The sequence below is a fragment of the Hoplias malabaricus genome, chromosome 9 (assembly GCF_029633855.1).
Source record: "Hoplias malabaricus isolate fHopMal1 chromosome 9, fHopMal1.hap1, whole genome shotgun sequence".
NCBI classification, from domain to species: domain Eukaryota; kingdom Metazoa; phylum Chordata; class Actinopteri; order Characiformes; family Erythrinidae; genus Hoplias; species Hoplias malabaricus.
The window spans coordinates 30,886,681-30,909,862 of NC_089808.1; the positions used below are offsets into that span (position 1 = coordinate 30,886,681).

The 23,182-nt window shown below is 36.3% G+C and overlaps 1 protein-coding gene across 1 annotated transcript; it reads right to left on the bottom strand.

Annotated features, from left to right (window-relative positions):
- Positions 1-7,501: 7,501 nt before the first annotated feature.
- On the bottom strand, positions 7,502-22,380 carry ap1s1 (adaptor related protein complex 1 subunit sigma 1). Its single transcript, XM_066681632.1, has 5 exons — positions 22,001-22,380; positions 15,389-15,567; positions 12,601-12,709; positions 10,612-10,749; positions 7,502-10,043 (listed from the first exon to the last, which is right to left on the bottom strand). The coding sequence occupies exons 1-5, from the start codon at positions 22,001-22,003 to the stop codon at positions 9,996-9,998; spliced, it is 477 nt and encodes a 158-aa protein (XP_066537729.1). The 5' UTR covers positions 22,004-22,380; the 3' UTR covers positions 7,502-9,995.
- Between the last annotated feature and the right edge of the window lie 802 nt (positions 22,381-23,182).

Consider the following 23,182-nt stretch of genomic DNA (forward strand, 5'->3'; position numbering starts at 1 on the left):
TGCTGAATCATAAATAAAAAAATAAACCTCAGCTGTATGGACTAAAGAGATTTTGATGCGCTGGCAACGATATACACTGCTATTACAACATTTGAAAGAAACATGCAACAATATCCAAACCCATTTTGTTGTCGCTATCAAATATTGATCTCTTCCCACATCCTGCATGACTCAGAACCCATTGCTCCTGAACAGGAAAAAGGTAAAAACAACATAATGGATAAAGCCACAGAAAGCAAATGTCTTCCAACAGGCTTTCACCAAGTCTATCAGCATCTGACCTGAGGCAGAATCTCACCCTGTTAAATGGCTATGATGATAAGTTATGTTTTTACCACTGAACAGATAACAGGCATCAACTCTATGCTCTAAAGAAACAGTATATTTGTTTGCTGTTCCAGATGTCGTACATTTGTGGTATAGAAAACATTTTAAATGAGAATTCTAGAGCCCTGAAAGGGGAAATAGGAAAATGTGCTTTATATGGATAACCTTTAAAAAGGTAAGCTGAGGTTGTCCAAATGTGTGTGTATGTGAAAGTGGTCTGATGACATTCAGCAGCAGATATTGTAGCCAAGCGACGGCCCATACGGATAATATGGGAAGCTGTAAAAACATGGCATTAAATATTCATGGTAATGAGTGGGAGGCAGTGAGTCCACGTGAGGTGATGAAGCAGCTGACGAGGGCACATGCACTTGGCAGACTCTCAGCCACTGGCCGAGCTGAAATCATGCTCACCTCAGTCCAGATGTGCCTCGTACAGGAGAGAATCAGAGGCTCGTTGCAAGAAAATTACCCTTTTAGAAGATGAAAAGGAGCTCGTTTTCTTATAGAGACAGGAGATATTTCTATGAGAGCTTAGACTCTTCTGAATAGAGATTTTCAAAGGGTTTGATCAATGCCTTAGAAGAACCACTTTTGGTTCCCTAAAGAACCTTCTAATGGAGCTTTTTACAAATTCAATTTGTCACTCACATGGAAACATTCCTCAGGGAACCAAAAGGAATGGCAGCACTCCAACGAACCCTTTATAGGCCGACTTGAAGGAAATGAGTACAAATACAAAATTGCTGGGTTTTTTTTTTGGTTTGTTTTTTTAATCATTGCACAACAAAGTTTTGCTTCCACAATAACCCATCTGTGGCAGTAAACAAACACACACAAGTGCACAAAGGGCAGTAAACACACACTCAGTGCAACGGGGTGGAGAGGTGATTTGATGGGGTTTAGGTGTCTTACTCAAGGGCACAGATGTTGATGTTAAGGGAGGAGACAGCTCTGCACTTCACCTCCATTCATACTGGCCAGGGGACATGATCTGTGACCTTCCAGTCCCAAGCCCGCTTTTCTATGCTTTAGGCCATGGCTGGCACCAGCATAATCAATCACAATATCTGATTGGTTGAGTAGTATTTATTTCCAGTAACTGCATTATTTCATTAAGAACCAATTGCTAAAATAACAACTAAATTTTCACTGCAGCCAACACTACTACTACTACTACATCCAACAGTTACTTTAACCAACACAGTTACACACAATACACAACCTAGCTAACATTTCTAAGATTGTGTTTGAACTGCAGCCTTTTTGTTCACTCTGATTCTAAAAGGCATCATCTTAGATGGAACAGCAAATTCAAATGCAAATAATTTGACCATGTAAATAGTATTATTTGCAGAATAAATAAATGTTTCTAATTTTGCTTTATACAGTTATTTTTATATTGTGACAATACTCTGTCTTTTACCATGGTAACAGATAAAAATAGCTGTTTAACCTTGTGTTTAATCTGTTTCCCACCCAGGGAACTTGAAGGTCACAGCTTTGGGATTCATTCTCAACGCAAAACCTCAATGTTTGCCAAATGAATGACCAGTATTTCTGCCACTGACATTCATTCTTTTTTCTTTTTAAAAATGTGGTCCGTTGCTTTACAGTAGAAAGGATTATTTGTACACAGAATATCACTACTGTATAATTTTAGTGCTTATTCTCACCAATTAAGACAGATTTTACAATCCTTGCTTTTTAAAATGTATTAATTACATGTTTTTTTTAAGCCAGCTTATGTTATAAAAACATGAGTCAGCATCTGAAAACTTTTAAACATACAGAGTAAGTTTCTTGGACAGTGCTAGGTCACGTCCTACACTATGTTTTCATATGTTTTAAGCCTAATCTGCTCTGAGGACAGTGTACACTCGGAGAGTATACGATCTTGACTTATAAATCAAGTGATTTACACAGTCTTTTACTGACCTACAAGCAGTTCACTAAGTGCACACTGACTAAAAATCAACACCACTTTTCTCTGGGTAGATGTAATTTTCAAAATGAATGCTGCTCTATCTGATGTCCTTGATGGAGGGAATTGCAAAAACTGCATGTGACTCAGCTGTGCCAAATAAGATGGCATCTATACGCACGCCCACATATTATTAACAAGAATATTCTGACTTAGTGCATTACCACTGAGGGTTTAACACACTTTGTGGAGCAGTGACAGGAGATAGCATTTACATTATGATTGGGAGTTGACTATGTTTAACTTTTTGTTCTTTCGAATGGAAATGTCAACATGACACCTTTCGCTAATAGTAACATTTCAGTAACATTACTTTTAACTGGCCAAAGGCAATCTACAAAAATAAGACGGTATCTCATGATGAATCACCAAATGCATTAACATCCTTATAAAGCAGCTCATCGGAGAAGCATGGAAATGCAAAACTACTTAAAAGAAGTACCAAAGTGTGGGTCCCTGGATTCACTCGGTGGTATTAGCTGTATTATCCTGAGATTAGCTTTAGAGGTTTTATTATAATACATCATTAATACAGTATTATAAACATTGTGTAGGACATGTCTACTTATCTTCTGTTGTCTTCATATCTTTACTGTGATAAATTAAGACATTTCTAATCCTCACATACCCAGCCTTTGAGCACTCTTCCTTCTGAGTTCTGTGTGATGTTAAATATTCAAGAAGTATGGAAAGAAAAGAAAAACAGTTCACACCAAGCTTGTCTGAACACTATTTTTCAGGATTTACAGGGAAATTCAAAACATTACAGACTCCATATATTCATGTGTTTCCCCCCTCCTGACTCTAAGGCCCTTTTCAATTTGAAACAAAAACTTCTTATATAGTGCAGGCTTAATAAATGCCATGTATATTTAGATTTGGGACAGTCAAAATTCTTACAGGGGCTCTACGAGATTAAATTTATTTATATAAATGAGGTGGTGTCAGTTTGCATGACACTCATGAATATTTTAAATTCTCTTAATCATCCCTTGAGAAAAAACTGCAGCTGAAGGACACACTCATATATACATTACATCGCCAAAATATTCACTCACCCATCCAAATAATATAACTCCCTTGTTCCAATCACTTCTATGGCCACAGGTGTATAAAACCAAGCACCTAGGCATGCAGACAGCTTCCACAAACATTTGTGAAAGAATCTGTCACTCTCAGGAGCTCCGTGAATGCCACGTGACCTTCAGATTAGCTTGAGAACAGTGCATAGAGAGCTTCATGGAATGGGTTTCCATGGCTGAGCAGCTGCATTGAAGCCTTACATCACCAAGTGCAATGCAAATTAGTAGAGTAAACCAACTGGACTCTAGAGCATTGGAGATGGGTTCTCTGGAGTGACTAATCGTGCTTCTACATCTGGTGATACGATGGACAAGTCTGGGTTTGGTGGTTGACAGGAGAGCATTGTACCAAGTGTAAAGTTTGGTGGAGTGGGGATTATGGTGTGGGGTTGTTTTTCATGGGTTGGGCTCTGCCCCTTAGTTCCAGTGCAAGGGACTATTAATGCTTCAGCATGCAAATAAACTTTGGACAATTTCATTTTTCCAACTTTGTGGGAACGGGAGGATGGCCCTTTCCTATTCCAACATGTCTGTGCACCTGTGCACAAAGCAAGGTCCATAAAGACATGAAAAACTGAGTTTGGTTTGGAAGAATTTGATTGGCCTGCTCAGAGTCCTGACCTCAACCCGACTTACCACGTTTGGGATGAATTAAAGCAGAGACTGCGAGCCAGGATTTCTCATCCAACATCAGTGTCTGGCCTCACAAATGGGCTTCTGGAAGAATGGTCAAATATTCCCATAAACACATTCTTATACCTTGTGGAAAGCCTCCCCAGAAGAGTTGAAGCTGTTATTGCCGCAAAGGGTGGGCCAACATCATATTAAATCCCTTGAATTAAGAATGGGATGTCACTTAGGTTCATTACTCAAGTTTTGGCAATATAGTGTACACTGTCATATAGTTCATGTTTTTTGAAAGGTGATGTATGGTATGTTATAGACCAACTACATGGACCTTTTTTAATGCTTCGCTAAGATAAATGCACCCTGCCACACTGACCCCTACTAGACTGATGCATAGGTCACAGGGTTGAACAGAAGATTTTTTTTTCAAAATCTGAAGGCTGGATGGATGATGGCTGGAAAGAACAAACAACAGTGTGCTCAGACATCCAGCTGAGATTATGTTTAGATGGATGGAGGTCATGACCATGCCACATGTCAGACCTGTCAAAATTTGAGCACAAAGAACAGTAATTATAACCATACACAAGATAAGATGTAAAATATCCTATGCCAATCCATTAGAGCTTCACACAGGGCCCACCATACTCTCTTCCTACCCGCATCCACCAAAATTGAATCCTACACCTCAACACTAAGGTTGCTGTGGCCATTTATGATCCGATCAGCAACCAGCTGTCCTTAACAACTACGGTTACTCATTGAGCCTAGCCCATAAGTTCCCAAACCAGCCACAGTATCACTAGCTTTTCACAGGAGTCATCAAGCAGGCGCCTCCTCTCGGTGGTGTTTCGTTGAATTAAGCCCACAACACCTCCACCTTATCTACTGCACCCTCAAATGGAACCGTCAACTCTATGAAATAATCTATCAGTTTATTTTCAGAGTAGGTCACCATGTCTGGCCTTAGTGTAGTTAACGCATAGCACTCTGAGACCTGCAGCTTTGTCCACCAGCAATTTCCAGTCTCGTGCTTCACCCCATCTACCAATATTTGTAGCCTGGGCACTTTCTTGAAAACATTCAACTCACACACAACGCTAACTATTTTATTACTACAGCTACTTGTCAATGCATTAACCTCCAGCCATTTGCTGTCCAACAAACATGCTCAAACCCTTAGCACCTGATTATGCCTCCATGTATACCGACCTGTGAAAAACTAACATTAAAAGCTGATAGAATATGCATCAGCGTGCCAAACCCTGTACATTACCACAACTAGGGTCTACACTTACCCACTGTCCAAGATTTTGCAGTGTTGGACATCATAAGTTGTTTCAGGAAAAGCTTAGTACGACTTGTCTCCATCCCCCACAGCTCTTGTCAAGAAATCTTCCACTTCTCTAGATTCTCCCATCGAAGCCACTGGCCTTGTTTTGCCTGTGACACAGCTGTTGCACACAGTGCCTCCTCCTCCTGTTCCCAAATAAAACTAGTCATCATTTGCCTTCTCTCTGGTGATGTGGCCTTACTAAAAGCTTTCCACGTATCACCTGACCCAAGGCCTGCTCTTCCACATTGTAGTAAGCCAATCACATCCCTTATTTCTAATGAGTTCCTGGATACCTGCACGGCCCCTTTCAGACTCCACTTCCTTCCTGTTTTTGTGAATGGCGCTGCTGCTTTTACCACTGCATCTTTCGATCCTGACAAAATCATCTCATGACTCACCTTTGCACATTTAAAATTTCTCAACTAAACTTGAGTGGTAACTCCAGTACCCCTCTTCCATACCATGCTACTTAAATACTATGACATCCCTAGCCACTTCCTTATGGCCTTGTTAATAACCTTTTCCATCCTCTCTACTTCTGTGATTGAAACATCATAAACTGTCAATGACCACCTAATATGAAGCAGGAAGCCAAACTTCAGACATCACAATTTCAACACAAAGAACAGGAAATAATTAAGAAAATAAAGACTTAACTGGAACATTAAATTTACCTGGGTGTGCATTTGCTTGTTTTAATATCATCATCATTCATTCATTATCTGTAACCACTTATCCAGTTCAGGGTCGCGGTGGGTCCAGAGCCTACCTGGAATCATTGGGCGCAAGGCAGGAATACAACCTGGAGGGGGTGCCAGTCCTTCACAGGGCAACAGACACACACACACATTCACTCACACCTACGGGCACTTTTGAGTCGCCAATCCACCTACCAACGTGTGTTTTTGGTCTGTGGGAGGAAACTGGAGCACCCAGAGGAAACCCACGCGGACACAGGGAGAACACACCAACTCCTCACAGACAGTCACTCGGAGTGGGAATCTAACCCACAACCTCCAGGTCCCTTGAGCTGTGCGACTGCGACACTACCTGCTGCGCCACTGTGCCGCCTAATATCATCATGATAATTCTATTCTTTTTTATTTGTAGGAAAAAAAAATATATATATATATATATATAAAATCATAAGAAAGCATAAGGAAGACAAAAGTAAAAGTAAATTAAGTGAAAAATACAGAGGTTTCCAAAAAATTATCAAAAGATATTCAAAATGGGAAATGGGACTACAAAGACCTGTTAACCCATTATTTCTGTCAACATCAGATAAACTGCAGTTACTTAAAGCTTTTTCATTTATTCTCCTATAATTTTTCTCCAAGACAGGAGATAATCAAGATGAAGAATATCAAGACTGCATCACATTAACAGTTATTTGTGTTTACTGTCCAGCCTACTGTTCACTGCAAAAACATAACTTGTGCCATGGGTCCAAAAGAATGTGTAGCTATTGAAAAGTTGAGACTGGGAAAAAACATGGTGGGCTGAAATTTTATATTATTATGGAGTTGTTTATGTTAGTATACAATTATCTGTTTTTTTTCTGCTTCTGACAAATTCTGACATTTTTAAAATATTGAATTTCATTGTCACTTTTGCTGGAATGTTGAAGAAATATCACACATAAATAGTTACTTAAAATTCACAGGAGAAGGGAGAGATAGAGAGATTATTAAAAATCTGAGGTTTTCGGAGACAAAACGACAAGAAGTCTACAGTTTACGCTTCTCGAAACTGATATAAAGAAGAATGTTTACAGAATCTTATGAAACTCTCATCTTTTTTCCTACTCTCCTTCACTCCGCATTCTTTGTCTTTCTTGTCATGGTGATGCAGTCAATTTCACTGCACCACTGTGACAAAAGACTGGTGACTCATCCACTTACATGCTCCATCTCTCTCTCTCCATCCTATTTCCTCCTGTGCTAGTTCTCAGTGTCCATCTCCGCTGCACACATGCAAATAACAAAAACATTTTCCTATAATGCATCTGTCATCATTCTCTATAATGGCACACAAACATTCCAACAGTCGTGACTGTCAGAAGACATGTCTGTAAACAATAAGAGAAAAGATGTAGAAGGGAAAAAAGCTCCATACAGATTCAAAAGTACAATGAAATTGGGTTTTTATTTCAATATAAAATTACATTCAAACACAATCTGATTTGATTACCTGACACTTCTCTGACAGGTAGACATGCCCTCATGCTGAGTTACTTAATTGAGTCATTCCATGTCAAATCACCTGAACAAACACAGAATCAACATTGTCTGCAGACAACATGAAGCCTGTGTATCAGAGGATACAAAAACCAGGTATCACATAACATGACAAGTTGCTTGTGTCAAAGTGTCATTGGAAGCAAAGAAAAGTTGACATTTGTAACAACCAAAGTAACTGGTTTTATTTTCCTCAGGCACTTCCTACTAATCATAATCAAATTTGGATTCCTTAAATAAATGTGCATCTTCACAGTTTTCAAATAAATATTAGGATGCTAGGAAGCTGTAAATAAATATTAAGAAATGTTGTGCCCAGAATGATGATCTGACCCTACAGATGACTCTAAGATGACTGAGAAGCTGAACAGCACAAAGAATTAACTTAAAATAAAACTAATTTTAAGAATTCATCACATTCCAAATGTGATGATAAACTATAAATTCAGATCTTTATTAAAAACTAAGCATAAATTGAACTACATATTTGACAGTTAATTTTTTTTGCACTGAATATTTGACATATTAAATAAAACATCATATTTGCCCAATAGTAATTCCCAAATGTCCCCTGTGTAAAATGTGAATTGGTACAATTGTTATGGAATGCAATTCCAATAAGCTTACACAAGGTTTAATGTACTGCAACCCACTAATTAATTAACAGGAAACCAACTCAAAACTATTTTCACTTCTGTATTCAGTAAACCTGAAGTTCTGTTTTGAACAATTTAACACAAGCAGGACAAAAGGTACATCCCCATCACCTGCAGTTAAGACATCAAATAGCTGAAAGAAACCTCTAAACTCCAGCACATTTCTCTAAGCATCCAATTAACCTTCTCGCCAAGAGGGTTTAAAGAGCACCCTCAACATCATGTACCTTTTAGGGATGTGCTACAAGACATGGGGGACAGGTGTTTCTGAGTGATTTGCCATGGAATGCGTCAACATTTCAGTACTAAAGAAAAAAAAAATATACACAACTCTTCTCAAAACATCCTTTTATTTCACACGACACGTTAAAAAGATTTTTTTTTAAACTTTATCCAAACTACGTCATACTTGATGTCAAAGCCCTCTTTCTTTGTTTTTTGAGGAGTTATTCAAATATTCCCTTTTTATTCCTCAACTTCACGTTTACAGTCAGAAACATCTCTTTGGAAAGCAGGAAGTAGACAGACAAAACGGGAAAATGGGTTCAAGCGCCATTTTGTGGGTTGGATTTTTTTTGTCTTGTTTTTATATTAAAGATACACATTCAGAGACTTCGCAGATGTCATCCATAGAACTGGAATAGAATGAATAGACCATATGCAACAGCCTAACTAATATTCTATTGACTCATAAAAGCCTATTCAATATTCCTCTCCTATTTCCCCATGTCAGGAACGCACATGTTTTATTTTTAAATCTGGCTCATCTGGAAAACTGCTTTAAATGATAAACTGCGCAAGCGAACAGCTGAGAGCTCAGGTAGCCCGCCCACTAACTATAAACAAACACACACACGTGCGTGCGCACACACGCACGCACACACAAACACACCCACACAATGTGGTCCCTCATGGGCTGCGCAATATAATCACTGATTAAATATTATCACAGTATTGGCCTCTGCAATCCTGATTTTAGAGGAGCCTACAATATTTAAATTTACCACTGTACCAAATGTCATGAACGCTAAGAACACAGATCTTGCACATGATATTTCTGTGATGTATGTGACCCTAGAGGCATTTTATTCAAAATTATCCTGGGAAGGTTATGTTTTTCCTATTAAATCAAAAGGTAAAACACATACACAACATGTAGCAACTTAACACTACTATTATATTGTGCAGCCCCAGTTCCTACACTGCAAATGCAAACAGTTCCAAGTCTTAACATTTCATTCATTCTAAAGTTTGCATTACATTTAAAAATATACATGCATGAATGATCATTGTCAATCTTTCCTGAGCAGCAAAAATATAATCAAAGTTTTTCTGTATATATTTGTTTTGGAATTGCAGGAAAAGAGAACGTCCTTACACAGCACAAGCTGAGATTATGCAACAATCTAGTTTTGTGAACGTAGTAAGGCTCAATGGAATTTGAACTCTTTTCAAATAAATGTCTCTGTGTTCATTTCAAGTGTTTAACCTGCACTATTCCTTGATCTAAAATAATGATTTCAGATATCTTATAATTATGTTGACAATTCTGGGGCTCAAAAGAAATACAATCACATGCTGAACTCAGTAGTATCAAAGTTTTCAAACACTTTTTATCCATTCCTCTGTCCCGTATATTTTTAAACCTCCCTCCCAATAATCCCTTTTAAAAAAAAAAAGCCCATTCCTTCTTCACATGTAGCAATAGTACCTAAAGATGTCCTCTCTAAAATGGAATGGATTCTATGCCAGACCCATCTCCTCCAGTACACTCCTGGGGGATTCATCCTCCTGAGATGGGCAAAAGAAAAAAAAAACTTAATTAAAAATTAAAATTAGAAAATGACTATAAAATGTAAATGCATTCACAATTGTGTTATCAGAAATACATATGACACAAAATGGATGTTGTTGCCGCTCTATTTCTAAGGATACAACAGTTAGTTCTGGTCATACAAAAAAAGAAAAGATGAGTTCTAACTGTGCTCTTATTTTGCCATAACAGCACAGATTTTTCATGACTGTATCATTCTGCTTAAAGCAGTTGCTAAGTAACAACTCTGATTATGCCGTAGCGCTCACTTTTTAGACATTTTTCACCAGTAAATAAACTTCGGCTCTCATACCAATTAATTAAAATAGAAATAATGTATTTTAGGAGTATACACTAATGCTAATACAGATAAAAATCATGTAAAAATTAAATTTGCTTTCAATGTTATAAAATGAAAAGTTTTAAAGTTTTACCTAAAAAACATGAACCAAGAACTAAAACATATACTTAATCGGAAAGAGAAATATATATATATTTAATATATATTTATTATTACTATTATTAAAAACAAATAAAAATACCCACCTCTTGCAGCAGGTCAGCCTGTTCAATGGCCTTTAGCACACTCTTTTTGGAAGTGTCCTGTATTTCTCCTCCCATCAGAAATTCATCCAAAATAAAGTAGGCCTTCTCAAAATTAAAAATGATGTCAAGCTCACACACCTATATGGGACAAACAATTGGAGAAGACAACAAAAATGTTAGAGACCTATGATGGGAAAACACAACCAAAGAAAAGAGACATCATGATGACTTGAAAAAAAAAAAAAAACCTATACAAACAGGGTGAAGTGGCATAGATTATCTACTATAATAACATTTCTCTTTTAATACAAAATTATATTAGGAACACTGAGTGTAAGCAGGTTTCTTTAAGGGTAAAATTAATGATATTTTCTAAATACATGGATGCTGTAGCCTTTGTTCAAGCAACATGTCCCTAAATATATTTTACCTGTTCTTCAAATGGTCAGGACCCCACACACAGTTATGATTTGACTCGTGGATCATTCTCAGCGTTGCACTTACGTGGTGGTAGTGGTGGTGTTAGTGTGTGTTGTGCTGTTATGAGTGGATCAAATACAGCAGTGCTGTTGCTGTTTTTAAACATGGTGTCCACTGTCCACTCTGTTAGACACACTACCTAGTTGTTCCACCTTAAAGGCAAAGACAGGTGCTCATCTGTTGTGGTACAGTTTGAGTTGGTTGTCCTCTAGTCCTTCATCAGTGGACACAGGATGCTGTTGGCTTGATATTTTTGGTTGGTGGGCTATTCTCAGTGACACTGAGGGGTTTAAAAACTTGAGCATCCCTTCTGTGTCTGAACCACTCGTATCAGTGTATCACACATTAACACACCACCAGCATGTCAGTGTCACTGCAGAACTGAGAATGAGCCACCACCCTTATCATACCTGCTCTGTGGGGGCCCTGACCATTGAAGAAAAGGGTGAAAGGAAGCGAACAAAAAGCGCAGAGCAATAAATGGGCTACAGTCTGTAAATTTAGAACTACAGAGTCCTCCTGTGTTCAGTGGAGCTGAGAGAATGGATCATGAGTATAGAAACAAGGAGGTGGTCATAAAGATATGGGGCAATCAGTGTATCTTTATTGTAATTCTGACAGTTAAATGACCTCATGAGTCATAAGAGTATTGGGATTGTAAAATGTTTTTGTTTACCACAAGACTCAATAGCCTTTGTTTATCATAGAAAAAAAAAACCTACCCAGAATTTCTAAAATTGACATGATGCGAAAGATAGAATGACTCACTTTCAGCAGTGGACTACACAATTCTACAAGACATGAGTACACAACCTAATATAGTGGAACTTGATTACTGAAATGGTCTTGTGAAAATTATTCATATACCTTCAAAGTCATAACCCTAAAAGTGTGTTGCAGAAGTAATTAGCGATCAACTGCAGGAACAACATGAATATCATCTCCATTAAATGCAATTACACAGGATGCCACTCATTGTTTTACACTAAACAACCTTCTAAATGTGAAATTATCAACATGTTTGCAAATGTTTTGTTTACTTTTATTGTTTTTTATCAGTTCTCTTCATTGATTTTCTTTCATGAGTTCAGTAATTTTGAAGAGCACAGACTTTCTAATTGTATTCAAGTAGTAAGTGGTCTCTGTAATTTATGATATTTTCACATTACATTTTACTTTGTGGGTACATCATATCCTTTTATTTCTGGTCTTCATCTTTCTCAGAGACTAAAATATCTTGACGAAGGTTAGAGAGTGTATGTAACATTTAGTCATACAGAAAATTGCAGAAGAAATGTAAAAAAGTGTAAGAATGAGAACTGTCTCAAAATCAATATCAGATAGCTATAGTTAAAAAGGTAAATAAGAATAGACAATAGTGGGCAGAAGGGAAAAAGTGCGAGTGAGAGAGAGACAACGAGAGAGAGAGAGAGAGACAGCAAGAGAGAGAGAGAAAAAGCAAGAAAAGAAAAAAACAGACAAAAGAGGTAAAATTGAGGAATGACTCACACTGCCAAAGTACTTATCCAGCAGCTCCACAAAGCGATGGATGACCTCTAGGGTAATCAGCTCATTGTCCTGCTCTTCAACTGCACAGCAGAAATACAGACTGGCATACCTGTGCTCACACACAAAAACACGCACACATACACACAAGGACAAAATTAGCATCAAGTGAAAGAATGAACAAATAATCAACATGCTACTACAAAATTCTGATTCCAGTATACCAGCATTCTCATGGAATTGAACCTACACTCGTATACATTCGTAACAAATGCACATTCAAACACAGAAGCACATACATTTCTGTATGCTGAACTGTTTAAAAGACACTTGCAATGACAGAAACAGCCGGTGAGTAGTTATGAAGAGCTTAAATCAATGTAATCAACTCATCTGACTCTGAAAATGCCCATAATGTCTCTGCATTTCACTGTGTATACAAAGCATTCTTTTGTAATACCTAATAAAACCCCTGCTATAGGTCTGTATGACTGGCAATCCATGTCAGAAATATCTGTTATAACATTCTACTGAATTAGTCACACTTTTAATAAGTTCTTAACCACTGTACTTTAAGGTGTATTATTTTGTCTATGTAAATCGAGAAGCTTTTCCGTGAGAGCCCTCTTGTGGCAAGAACACAAATTTACATTAATGAACACCCCCTCAAATACTAAAAAAAACAGATAAATATACAGAGCTACCACACAGTAACAAAAAGCTAGAGCTACAGAGTGAGAAAGGGTATGTTTGTGAGAATTTGTTTTAAATTGCATTTTAATAAATCTTGTAAAACAATGTCCCAACTCAATCAAAAAGAAGAGACAAGGTGAAAATTTGCCATAGAATAGATCAGAAGACACAAACGGCAATAGGCCTGATCATTTTGGCCCCATTTTGTTGCGATTTTATGACAAAAAAAGTGAGGCAGGTAAGTACACTCACACTGCTGCTACCATATATCAAACTGCAATAGCATAATTATGTATGACTCATGCCTTGTGCTACATAGCTAGTTGCGTCTCACTTTCAATGTCAATCAGTAAGATGATTCATGAGCTTTTATTTAATATGATAAAAACATTGTTTGATCCATTGACGAAGAAATAATGTTATTTGTGTTCATGTGTTTTATGTGTTTCTTAATGTAGTGGGAGTTTTATTTTTATTTTTTTTGGCCAAAACAATATTCAGCTATTGAACAGTAGGTCTAAAAGAAATATGGTCACAACATTTTTATGTGATTATAATATTTAAGTGATATGAATATGATTTCAAATTGTGTACGATCCTTCTGGAAAGGAAAAAAAAAACACTAGCTTTAAATATTTATTGTGTTTTTGCCATTTCTCAATAGCACAATAATCAGGAAGAAAAGCCAGAAATGCATGTTCAAACGTGTCATAAATACATTCAATAGCCTTCATTAAGTAAATGAAATGCAATTACATTTGAATAGAAATAACAAAAAATGTTATTTTGGCCTCACAGTAAAGAGAATAAAACCTCAAAACTTTTGCAACTGCAACATGCAAATCCACACTGTCGCACTGGTGCAGAGAAGTCGTCACTGACAACAATCTGATGTGCCAAATTCTGACACCTAAGGTCAACTGCTGTCACAGCCTGGCAGCAGTTTACACAGAACAAACAGATTTCAAAAAGATTTCTGTTTATAAAAGAGCATCAGAGTAAATGAGTGTTAGAAAATCTACCTCTGACATTCAGATAAGTCAATCTGAGGTCACTTAATATATGTGCAAATTGTGTATTGATTTAATGGAAGAGGATAAAAACTCTGTTGCCAGATGATCCATATAAATACATAATGTGTTTCTGTACATGATGAACTAAAGCAACATGCCAATAATGAATGAATGCAGTGGAGATGGCCATAGGAAGAAAAACAAATACTCTGCATCAGTGACAGTGCTGGCCATACTACATTATACATATAGTAAATATTTTCTTTTTGGAATTTGTTTGTGCACCCAAAATCCATCATGTGGATTTTGTCATTTCAACTATACGCAGTGTACAGTACACAGTGAAATGAAGCAACCAAGGTGCTACATAAAATGACTCACACAGAACTAAAGTGCACCAGTGCAAACAATGAGCGACAACACAAGACACATAACAATTACATAAAACAAGAATGCAGAACAAAAAACAATAAATTTAAAAAAAATTAAATAAAAAAAATAAATAAATAAAAATGCAGTGCAGTTGACCAAAGTTGACCAAGTGCATGTCAGGGGTGAAGTAAATTAAATAAATTGCAGTATGCAATAATGATTGTACACTGGTGTAAACATAGTACATTAATTAGCTGCAGAAGGAGAGCAGTGAATAATATGCATGTCCTGTCACTAAAAATTGTGGCAAAAAAAAATATAGTAAATATAACCTGTATATTAAAAATAAATAAATAAATAAATAAATAAATAAATAAATAAAATAATATATAATATATATATATATATATATATACACACACACATACACACACACACACATCTGATCGTGTACCTGTTGTACTCACTGTATGTAAAATTCAACCTTTCAATTCAAGGGTATGGCAAGCAAACACGGCATTCTTATCATATGTGTGCATTGTGCAAGTAGTGTTGTTCAAATACAGTTATTTTAATTTTTTATTGTTATTTTATTATTTTTATATTTTATTTTTCAAACACAGTGTTATTCAAATACACTGAAGAAAAAAAAAAGGTATAAAAGGCACTAGATCAATATGTAGGTCAGCTAGACATTTTTGTGGTTACCTTACCTCTTATAAACTATCTTTAAGTCCCTCCACTCCAGGAAGCTGCACATTTTTGGTTTCCTGGCCAGCACCACTTGCATGAGCTCTCTGACCATCTTCTTCTTATCACGCTCAGCTGTGGCAGTGTACCATTTCTGCAGCCGCAGCTTCCCCTGCCGGCTAAACAGCAGCATAAAACGCATCTACAGGCACACAGAGAAAAAGCAAGTGTGAAAGAGTGAGAGTGAGAGAGATAGAGAGAGAGAGAGAGAGAGAGAGAGAGAGAGAGAGAGAGAGAGAGAGAGAGAGACAATAAAGAGGATCATTCATTAATATCTTCAAAAGAGATCTGAAAAACCGCTCCTTTAATAGAGCCAATGACATCAAAGATGAGCTGCCAACATTATGTACATGTAAATATTAACTAGATTCTTTGGAAAACAATCTTCAAACTATGAAAAATCTGTACTACATACAGAATACCTTATGATGAGCAAAGACATAGAATTCCAAGCATCAAATGCATTTGGCGAAACTATGCCTTTAAAAGTAAACTGCATATATAAATGTTCAGCTTTAGCTAATTAAACTGGTTCAAACCGTTTGTGTCCTCCACAGTCCATCATTCATCATTTATCAATTCAACATTAAAATATGAGCTAGACCTATACATTTCAAGTCTATTAAATATTTAAGAATAGAGATGGAGAGAGGAGAATTTCCCCCTGTGGCCTTGGCCTACATCCACTATTCCTCACTGAACTCATTCCATTTGTAGCTTTAATACAACTAGTAGACCTGTCTGTATTGTATCAGTTCACTTGCCTGATGCATGTATTTAAAGATGCAATAACTAGAAGCTAGAAACTATCAGATTAAAATCAATCACAAATGCTGAATCAGAATAGAAAACAAATTTCAGGCTTAAAATAATAGTAAGTTATGTGTTTCAATATAAATACTTTGGTATGTGGAAGAGCACTGAACATGTATTAGGTGTAGAAATAAGTTTTAAACCCTTTTTTTGTAAAATATTATTTTAATAAAAAAATTTAAACATTCTCCTGCTCTTTTGTCATTTTAAGGTAACATGTAGTATTTAAAAAAATGTAAAAGTTTCATAAAATACAACAAAACATTACCTAATTTTTTTAAAAATGGCAAATGAGGAAGAATGTATATGTCGCTGCATTCATTATGAGTTCTATCAAGGAAACAGCACTGAAAAGGCATTAGCACTGATTAGTTCTGTTCTTGTGGATAATATTGTATCCAGGTGTATGTCAGTTTTGGTTTAGATCATTTGAAGATGGTGATTTCACTGTCAGCGATGATGATTGCAGCATATTTTTAGGGGTACATTTTAAAATAAAAATGACAAAAGAAGAGGGGACTATTTGCATTACGAATTACAATTTTATGTTTTACAAAAATGTTTTTAAATGGCATTTGTACACGTTATATGCTAAATTAAAACTTTATAACTGTCAGTGCAGTTTTGATTGGCCTCAATTTGTTTTTGTTTGTTTACAAAATGTAAGCCACCAGTTATTCTGCTGTAATATTAGTATTAATAGTCTAATAAACTCAAATGTAGATGGGTTACTTTATATTAGAGGAGCAATATGCAACACGTTTACAGTACTTAATCATAAACTGATTAGGGTGTGTCATCAGAGATGACAAAGAACATGCGAAGTTGAAGCACTGGCATCTGACAGCAGTGCTACAGTCAGTATTCCTTTGTGAAGTGGTCCATTCCAGAGCACAATGTTGTGTTTTGGCCTATGATCACACCCACTACCCATGCCCCAGTACTGATTCCACTCTCCACATTGCCAGCAGGATTAAAGGTGTACACTCAGTGGTTTTTGTGTTTTAAATGAAGAAAGTGAGGGAAAAGTGTTGTTTCAAAAGCTAAATTCAGACTCACAGTGTCACCTATTTAAGGTGGAACAGAAAATTCTAACAGGAAGCTGATGAATATATCAGCCTTGTAAATTTACCAATCTAAGAATCTAAAAATCTGAATATGAAATTTGTGAAGCAAATGTGTGCCTCCTAAAATGACTTTTAAAGTGGAAGGAAAAATAGATAAGGAAGATAACCTTGTCTAGTTAATAGTGGTCAACCAATTAGGGTTTAAAAAACACAGTTTGCCATTATTTTTTTATCTTTGTTTGTTTGTTTTTTGTGTAACTGATAAAATAGAATTTTTTAAAATAATAATAAATTAGATGCAAAATTGCTGAACTTAAAGGAACATTTACTTAGCACTATTATTGTCTTTGCTGTTTGAACTCTGCAGTGTACTTATTTAAAAAAAAGAAAGAAATGAAAAAACATAACTAAATGAATGTTCACAGGCAATAAAAAACAACTTTGTATAAAACCTTATGAATGAAAATTTTAAGGTATTAGATTTCTGTCGAGCCATCTGTAATTATTTATACAAAAAAAATTCTAGGTCAATATTTGGGTTTAAATAAAAAACAAACAAACAAACAAACAAATAAACAAGCAAAAAACAAATAGAAATCATGTACAATTCCAGTATTTTTTCCAGTATTAATTGGTATTATTTTAGCCAGTAACATTGCTTTAAATGGATTTTGCATTAATTAATGAAATGAATATATATATATGAGAAATACTAACCACAAGTGGTTTTAGATTAGATTTGCTGTCATTGAACAAACCTGTTAACAAACCAATGCTGATTATCTCTAAATGGCATTTATCTGCCTGTTTAATCGGTCAACCAACACTAGCGGCACATTTTACGTGGATTTAATAATTAAAATATGGAGCTGGTAAATACAGGAAAAACTTGCATAGTGAATATTTTAATGAAATAATGTAGACTTTTCTGTATAAATGTGTAATACATTTATTACAACATTCTTTTCAGCAATGAATTTCAAAATTTCTTAAAGTCATGTTGCACTCATTCTGGTAAGTTCAGTATCCTCAATCTGGGAACCATGTGAGTTTTGGTCGGGGCTGATAAAGCTCTCTAGTATTTTGAATTTGGAGTACAGTAGACATTTTAAACACTCTCTATCAGTGTTACAGTATTGCTCCTTCAACTTCAATTGCATAAACATGAAAAATAATAGTTATACTACTCCTGGCTATTTTGTTAAAAGTCATGTGAAATCAAATTTGTGCAGTGAATACACTGGATTGTTTCACTAATATTTTTCCCAAGGTTATTTTACAGTACACTACAGACCGTTGTATAAGTGGATGAGATGGTAGAACATATCATTGTCTTGAGGATATTTTCACAACGAATAGTACAAAAACTTCATAAGCTGTAACAGAATGTGCATCAGCAGTACATTTTTAAAATGCATTTAGAAAGTATGAACACTTGATTTTTTAATTCAGCATTTCATATATTGTGCTGCAATAAATCCTATTAAAGAGTTGAGTTTAATATTTTTAAAGTAACTCATTTTCAAGAAACATGCAACATCGAGCATAAATAAATGTGATGTTCATGACATATAAACAAAAGAATATTGTTGTGTAATGTGAAGTAATTTATCACTTTCTATGAAAATACCAATTTCTGAAAGCAAGAAAAACCTAAGGCCTCAGACTATATAAGATCATCTAATTACCATACTAAAATATCAGAGTGAGCTCAGACCTCATTGCTGTTTAATCCATGTTTTGTGAAAACTGAAGTAAAGCATTTTTTTAAAAACAGCCCTTAGGTGACACAATGGTCAATGTTCTGGTTTTTGTCAGGTTATAACCCTCGCACACAGGCTATTCCCTTTATAACTAGGCCTTATCAACCCTAGAAACAAACACATCTTTCTTGCAAAATGTTGTCCAAAACACAGCTATGTCCACTCTAATGCCTATATTTTTCGTAGGCACCAATTATTCCCAATAATACATTGTTAGTATTGGAAATTTAATCTAATCTGAAATTATCATTCTTCTCTAGCCTGGTGTGATGAGGCATGCACGAGAAAGATTAATTGAGGCCATGTACAAAAATAGCATCCTCCTAAGAGAGAAAGGCTACCTTCTGCTCATCTGTGTCAGGATCAGACAAAAAAATGTACTTGCTCTTATTTTAGATTTATATTTAGCAGCTTTTATTAAGCTGCATGTCATCTATAAAAAAGACACACACAGAGACAGATCACAACTAAAAAAGCTTAGTAAAATTGATGTAGGATGCATAATTGGGTTGACAATTTATTATGATCAGTGAGAACTCTCTCCTGACAAATGTTAGTCTCAAAACACCATGCAAAAGCGAAACATCAGCTGAACATTTGCTTGGTATCTACAGTTAATACATCAAACACAAAAACTACAGTACAAGCATAGTAGAGCACAGCTAATCTAGTCATTTACTTACAGAGGTGAATGTTCTCTGCTGTTTGTGTTTATCTATTTTCACAAAAAGAGGAAAAGAAAGCTTACATTATAGTTAAAAAAACAAAGTCTACTATATTCAAGGTCACACGGCATAAATTTCTACTGTCACAACAATGATGCTGTTATTGACATTTTAATAACACTCATCATAATGTGTTAATGTCTTAAATGCTGTTAATAGCTTCATGGAAAAAAAAAGTGATTCCCATCTTTTTTTTTTTTTTTACAGAGATTCAGTCTTTTAAGAGTGCACATATTACTTCAACAGACAAAGCTTTATCTTTATAAACAGTACTTCCTTTCTTCCTTCCGGGACATCTGTTAAATCCAGGAAGTCTATAAAACTTGCCCTGCAAACTGCTAATACTCTAAAATAAGAGCCTACAACCTATTAGTTATATATTACCCTTTTCTCACAGCCTGTTTAAAATCTTCTGAGAGATTTCTAATGAGGTTATTCTCAAAAAATTCTCAGTTGGTGGCTTAAAGTAGTAGTGGCAGTTATTTATATAATTAACTCAGCAAATACTGTGAATAGCAATGGACAACATCTGGTGGATATTCCAGAACACCTGGAACACATGTAATTTCTTGCAAGTTTCTGAATCTGCAGGTTTTAAAGGCTTAATTATATAATCACAGTATTGCAACACAATTATATCATTGCTACAAAAAAAAAAATAAATTAATTAATTAATTAATTAAAAAAAGAAAATGTCAATTTTTTGTTTATTGTTTCAATGACAACATCATTTTAAAAGTCTGCCTTTTGCATTTGCAAACATCTAGATGTCTGGACAAACAGACAGAGTTCAAGAATACGTATACACCTTGTGTACACCTTGTATAGAACCTGTGTACACCTTGTATAGAACCTGTGTACACCTTGTATTATCAAGCGTATGGAGTCTAGATTTAGTTAGACTGTGTCCAAACAGGTGCTGGACCCTATTTACTTTATCAGTAAAATGTATTCCTAGTGTGACCAGAATTTCCAATCTTCCTTTCTTGCACAAAAAGCACATCAACACAAACACTGTTTCTGTTTTACTTCATGAAACCTACTGTAAATGTGGTTTCTCACAGGCTCCTACCAGTGTATTACACAGTGTCAAATATGTGCTGTAATTGTCTACAAGTGGCAAGGAAGAGTCTGCTTCAGCACAGAAGGCAGCTATAGTTAGCAGACTGTAATATCTTCTGTGGTCAGCACTATTACTGTCCTGAAAACATTTGGGACATGAGAAAAAAAATTAGAACTGGTCAGGGAGAATTGTGGCTGGTTTCAAAGATAAAACAATCTGTCACTAACCATATTGGAATGGGATCAAAGTGATGTTGAGTAAATGCGTATATACACTAGAATCAATAATCATACTTAATCATTTATGATACTATTCATTATTTAATTATAAATCAATCGTGTGGGCTTACAGTATTCGCTGTAATAACAGCAAAATATATTTCTCAAAAGAGGAAAAAGGAAAACCGGAAATAAAGGAGGAAACCGACGAAGGAAATAAAGGCTTGCGGGTAAGTAATTATAAACTTCTCTGAAGCTTGTGTAAAGCACTTAAACTCAGCTGTGAGCGGAATTTCCGTTCCCTCTTTAATGGTGCATCAGTCTTTAAGCCTTGAGGTGCTTGAACTGTTTAAGGTGGAATGGTGAGTTCGAATAAGAACTTGGCGAATAAGCAAGTCAGCTACAGGTTCGCTGAGCCGTGGACTAAACCGGGGCTATACAGGTGAGAGGACCACTTCCGGTATTTTATACCTAACTATAAAACGAATGGTAAGTATTTAACTTTTAAAGTACTTAAATGATTTATTTCATGTTAATAGAAGTAAGCTGCATTAGAAATGGACAGAAACGAGCTACCTAAAAAGTAAGTTAGTGCTAGGTAACCGGGCGGTTTTCATTATAGCTGGTTTGCTAAAACTCTTGGTCGACAGTTGCAACATCGACACATTCGACACATATCAAAAAAGCTACTCTCTCACCTGTGGCAGGGTGATTTTAAACCAGATAAAAATAATTTATGACGCCTGGAAAAAAACTGAAGAGCTCAGGTCTGTCAGTCACTGGTAGGTTTTGTCGTGGTTTTTTGTGCTCCTTGGTGTCTGAACCAGCTCGTGTTAACTAGCCTGGCTTGCTCTCTTGCTTTAGCTCCTCCGCTAACGTTAGCTGCCAAAGTGCTGGGTGCTTGCTGCAGTGGAGTTTAAGCTCACCATTTTGTCTGCTTCTCCAGAGCGTCCTGAAGATCACCGTGTACTTCAGAGGCTTCTGTTCATCAGAAACGCTGAGCTCTAATGCTTCATGTCTGTCAGAGTCAGTATTCGGGTGGGTTTGGTAGACCCACTAAGGGAGTCTGTCAGAGGGAGAGAGGAGTCAGGTAGTTCAGCGTCATCGCCCTCCCTGAACATGCGCATTGCGTACGACAGACACACAGAGGTGTGAACGGGCTGCACTGTACAGCCGGAGAAATCAGCCGCGGCTCGGAAACGCGTGTCACTCTCTGTGTTTATGAAGAGTTCAACTCCCTTTCACACCCAAATACACCGTTTGTTAGCCTTGCCTTTCTGGGTTAATCGGGGGACTTTTGATAGGCGGTGGCATCGCTGGCGTGTGCGAGGTGGTCGGATTCCGTTGCCATGACAAACCCGAAGGCTGAGCTCGTTTCCATGGTAACGGAGATAGGCCTCGGTAGGTTTTACATCACATTTGCTAGACAGAGTGTGGCCTTCCACGTGCAAACACGCGAAAAGGATTCTATTTTTATGGTTAATGTTAACTAAAAACCTGTTTTTAGATTTAAAACTATATTTTACAAAAATGAGAAGAGCGAGCTCAGAACTGGTCACCGATCGATTGAATAAGGACAAGAGGATGTTTTTTTAGACGAAATATCGACATTTTATTAAACGCCAAAGCGACCTCTGAACATAGGTCTTTTTTGAAGGAGGTAAAATAAAAGCGAACCTGCAAATTTTTGGGGTAATACATGTTTCTGAGTGCTAGGGTTCAGTATCTAATTGGTAGGTGGTTCCTTGCAGCCACCAGTAGTAAACCAGCAGCTACTGGCCGCCAGTTCTTGTTGACAGTGTTCTAATGGTAGCTGGTTGTCTTTGGTAAAGATGAGCCATTGATTAGCCGCTGCTGCTGGCAACTGCAAGTGCTTTGAGTACTTATTAAAATAAGTCTTTGAACTCTATTTTGCCTTACATCTTCTTTAAACATTTACCCTCTGACATAAAATTAAGTTAAAATCTTACCCATCTGTTTGCTCATCTGTTTTATATCGGCATCACTGTGAATATTTCTGAATAAGTCTCTATAATGTCATATGTCACATCAAAACATTGCTGAATAACTTTGTGTTCATCTTAATGATATTTAAAGAACATTTGTAA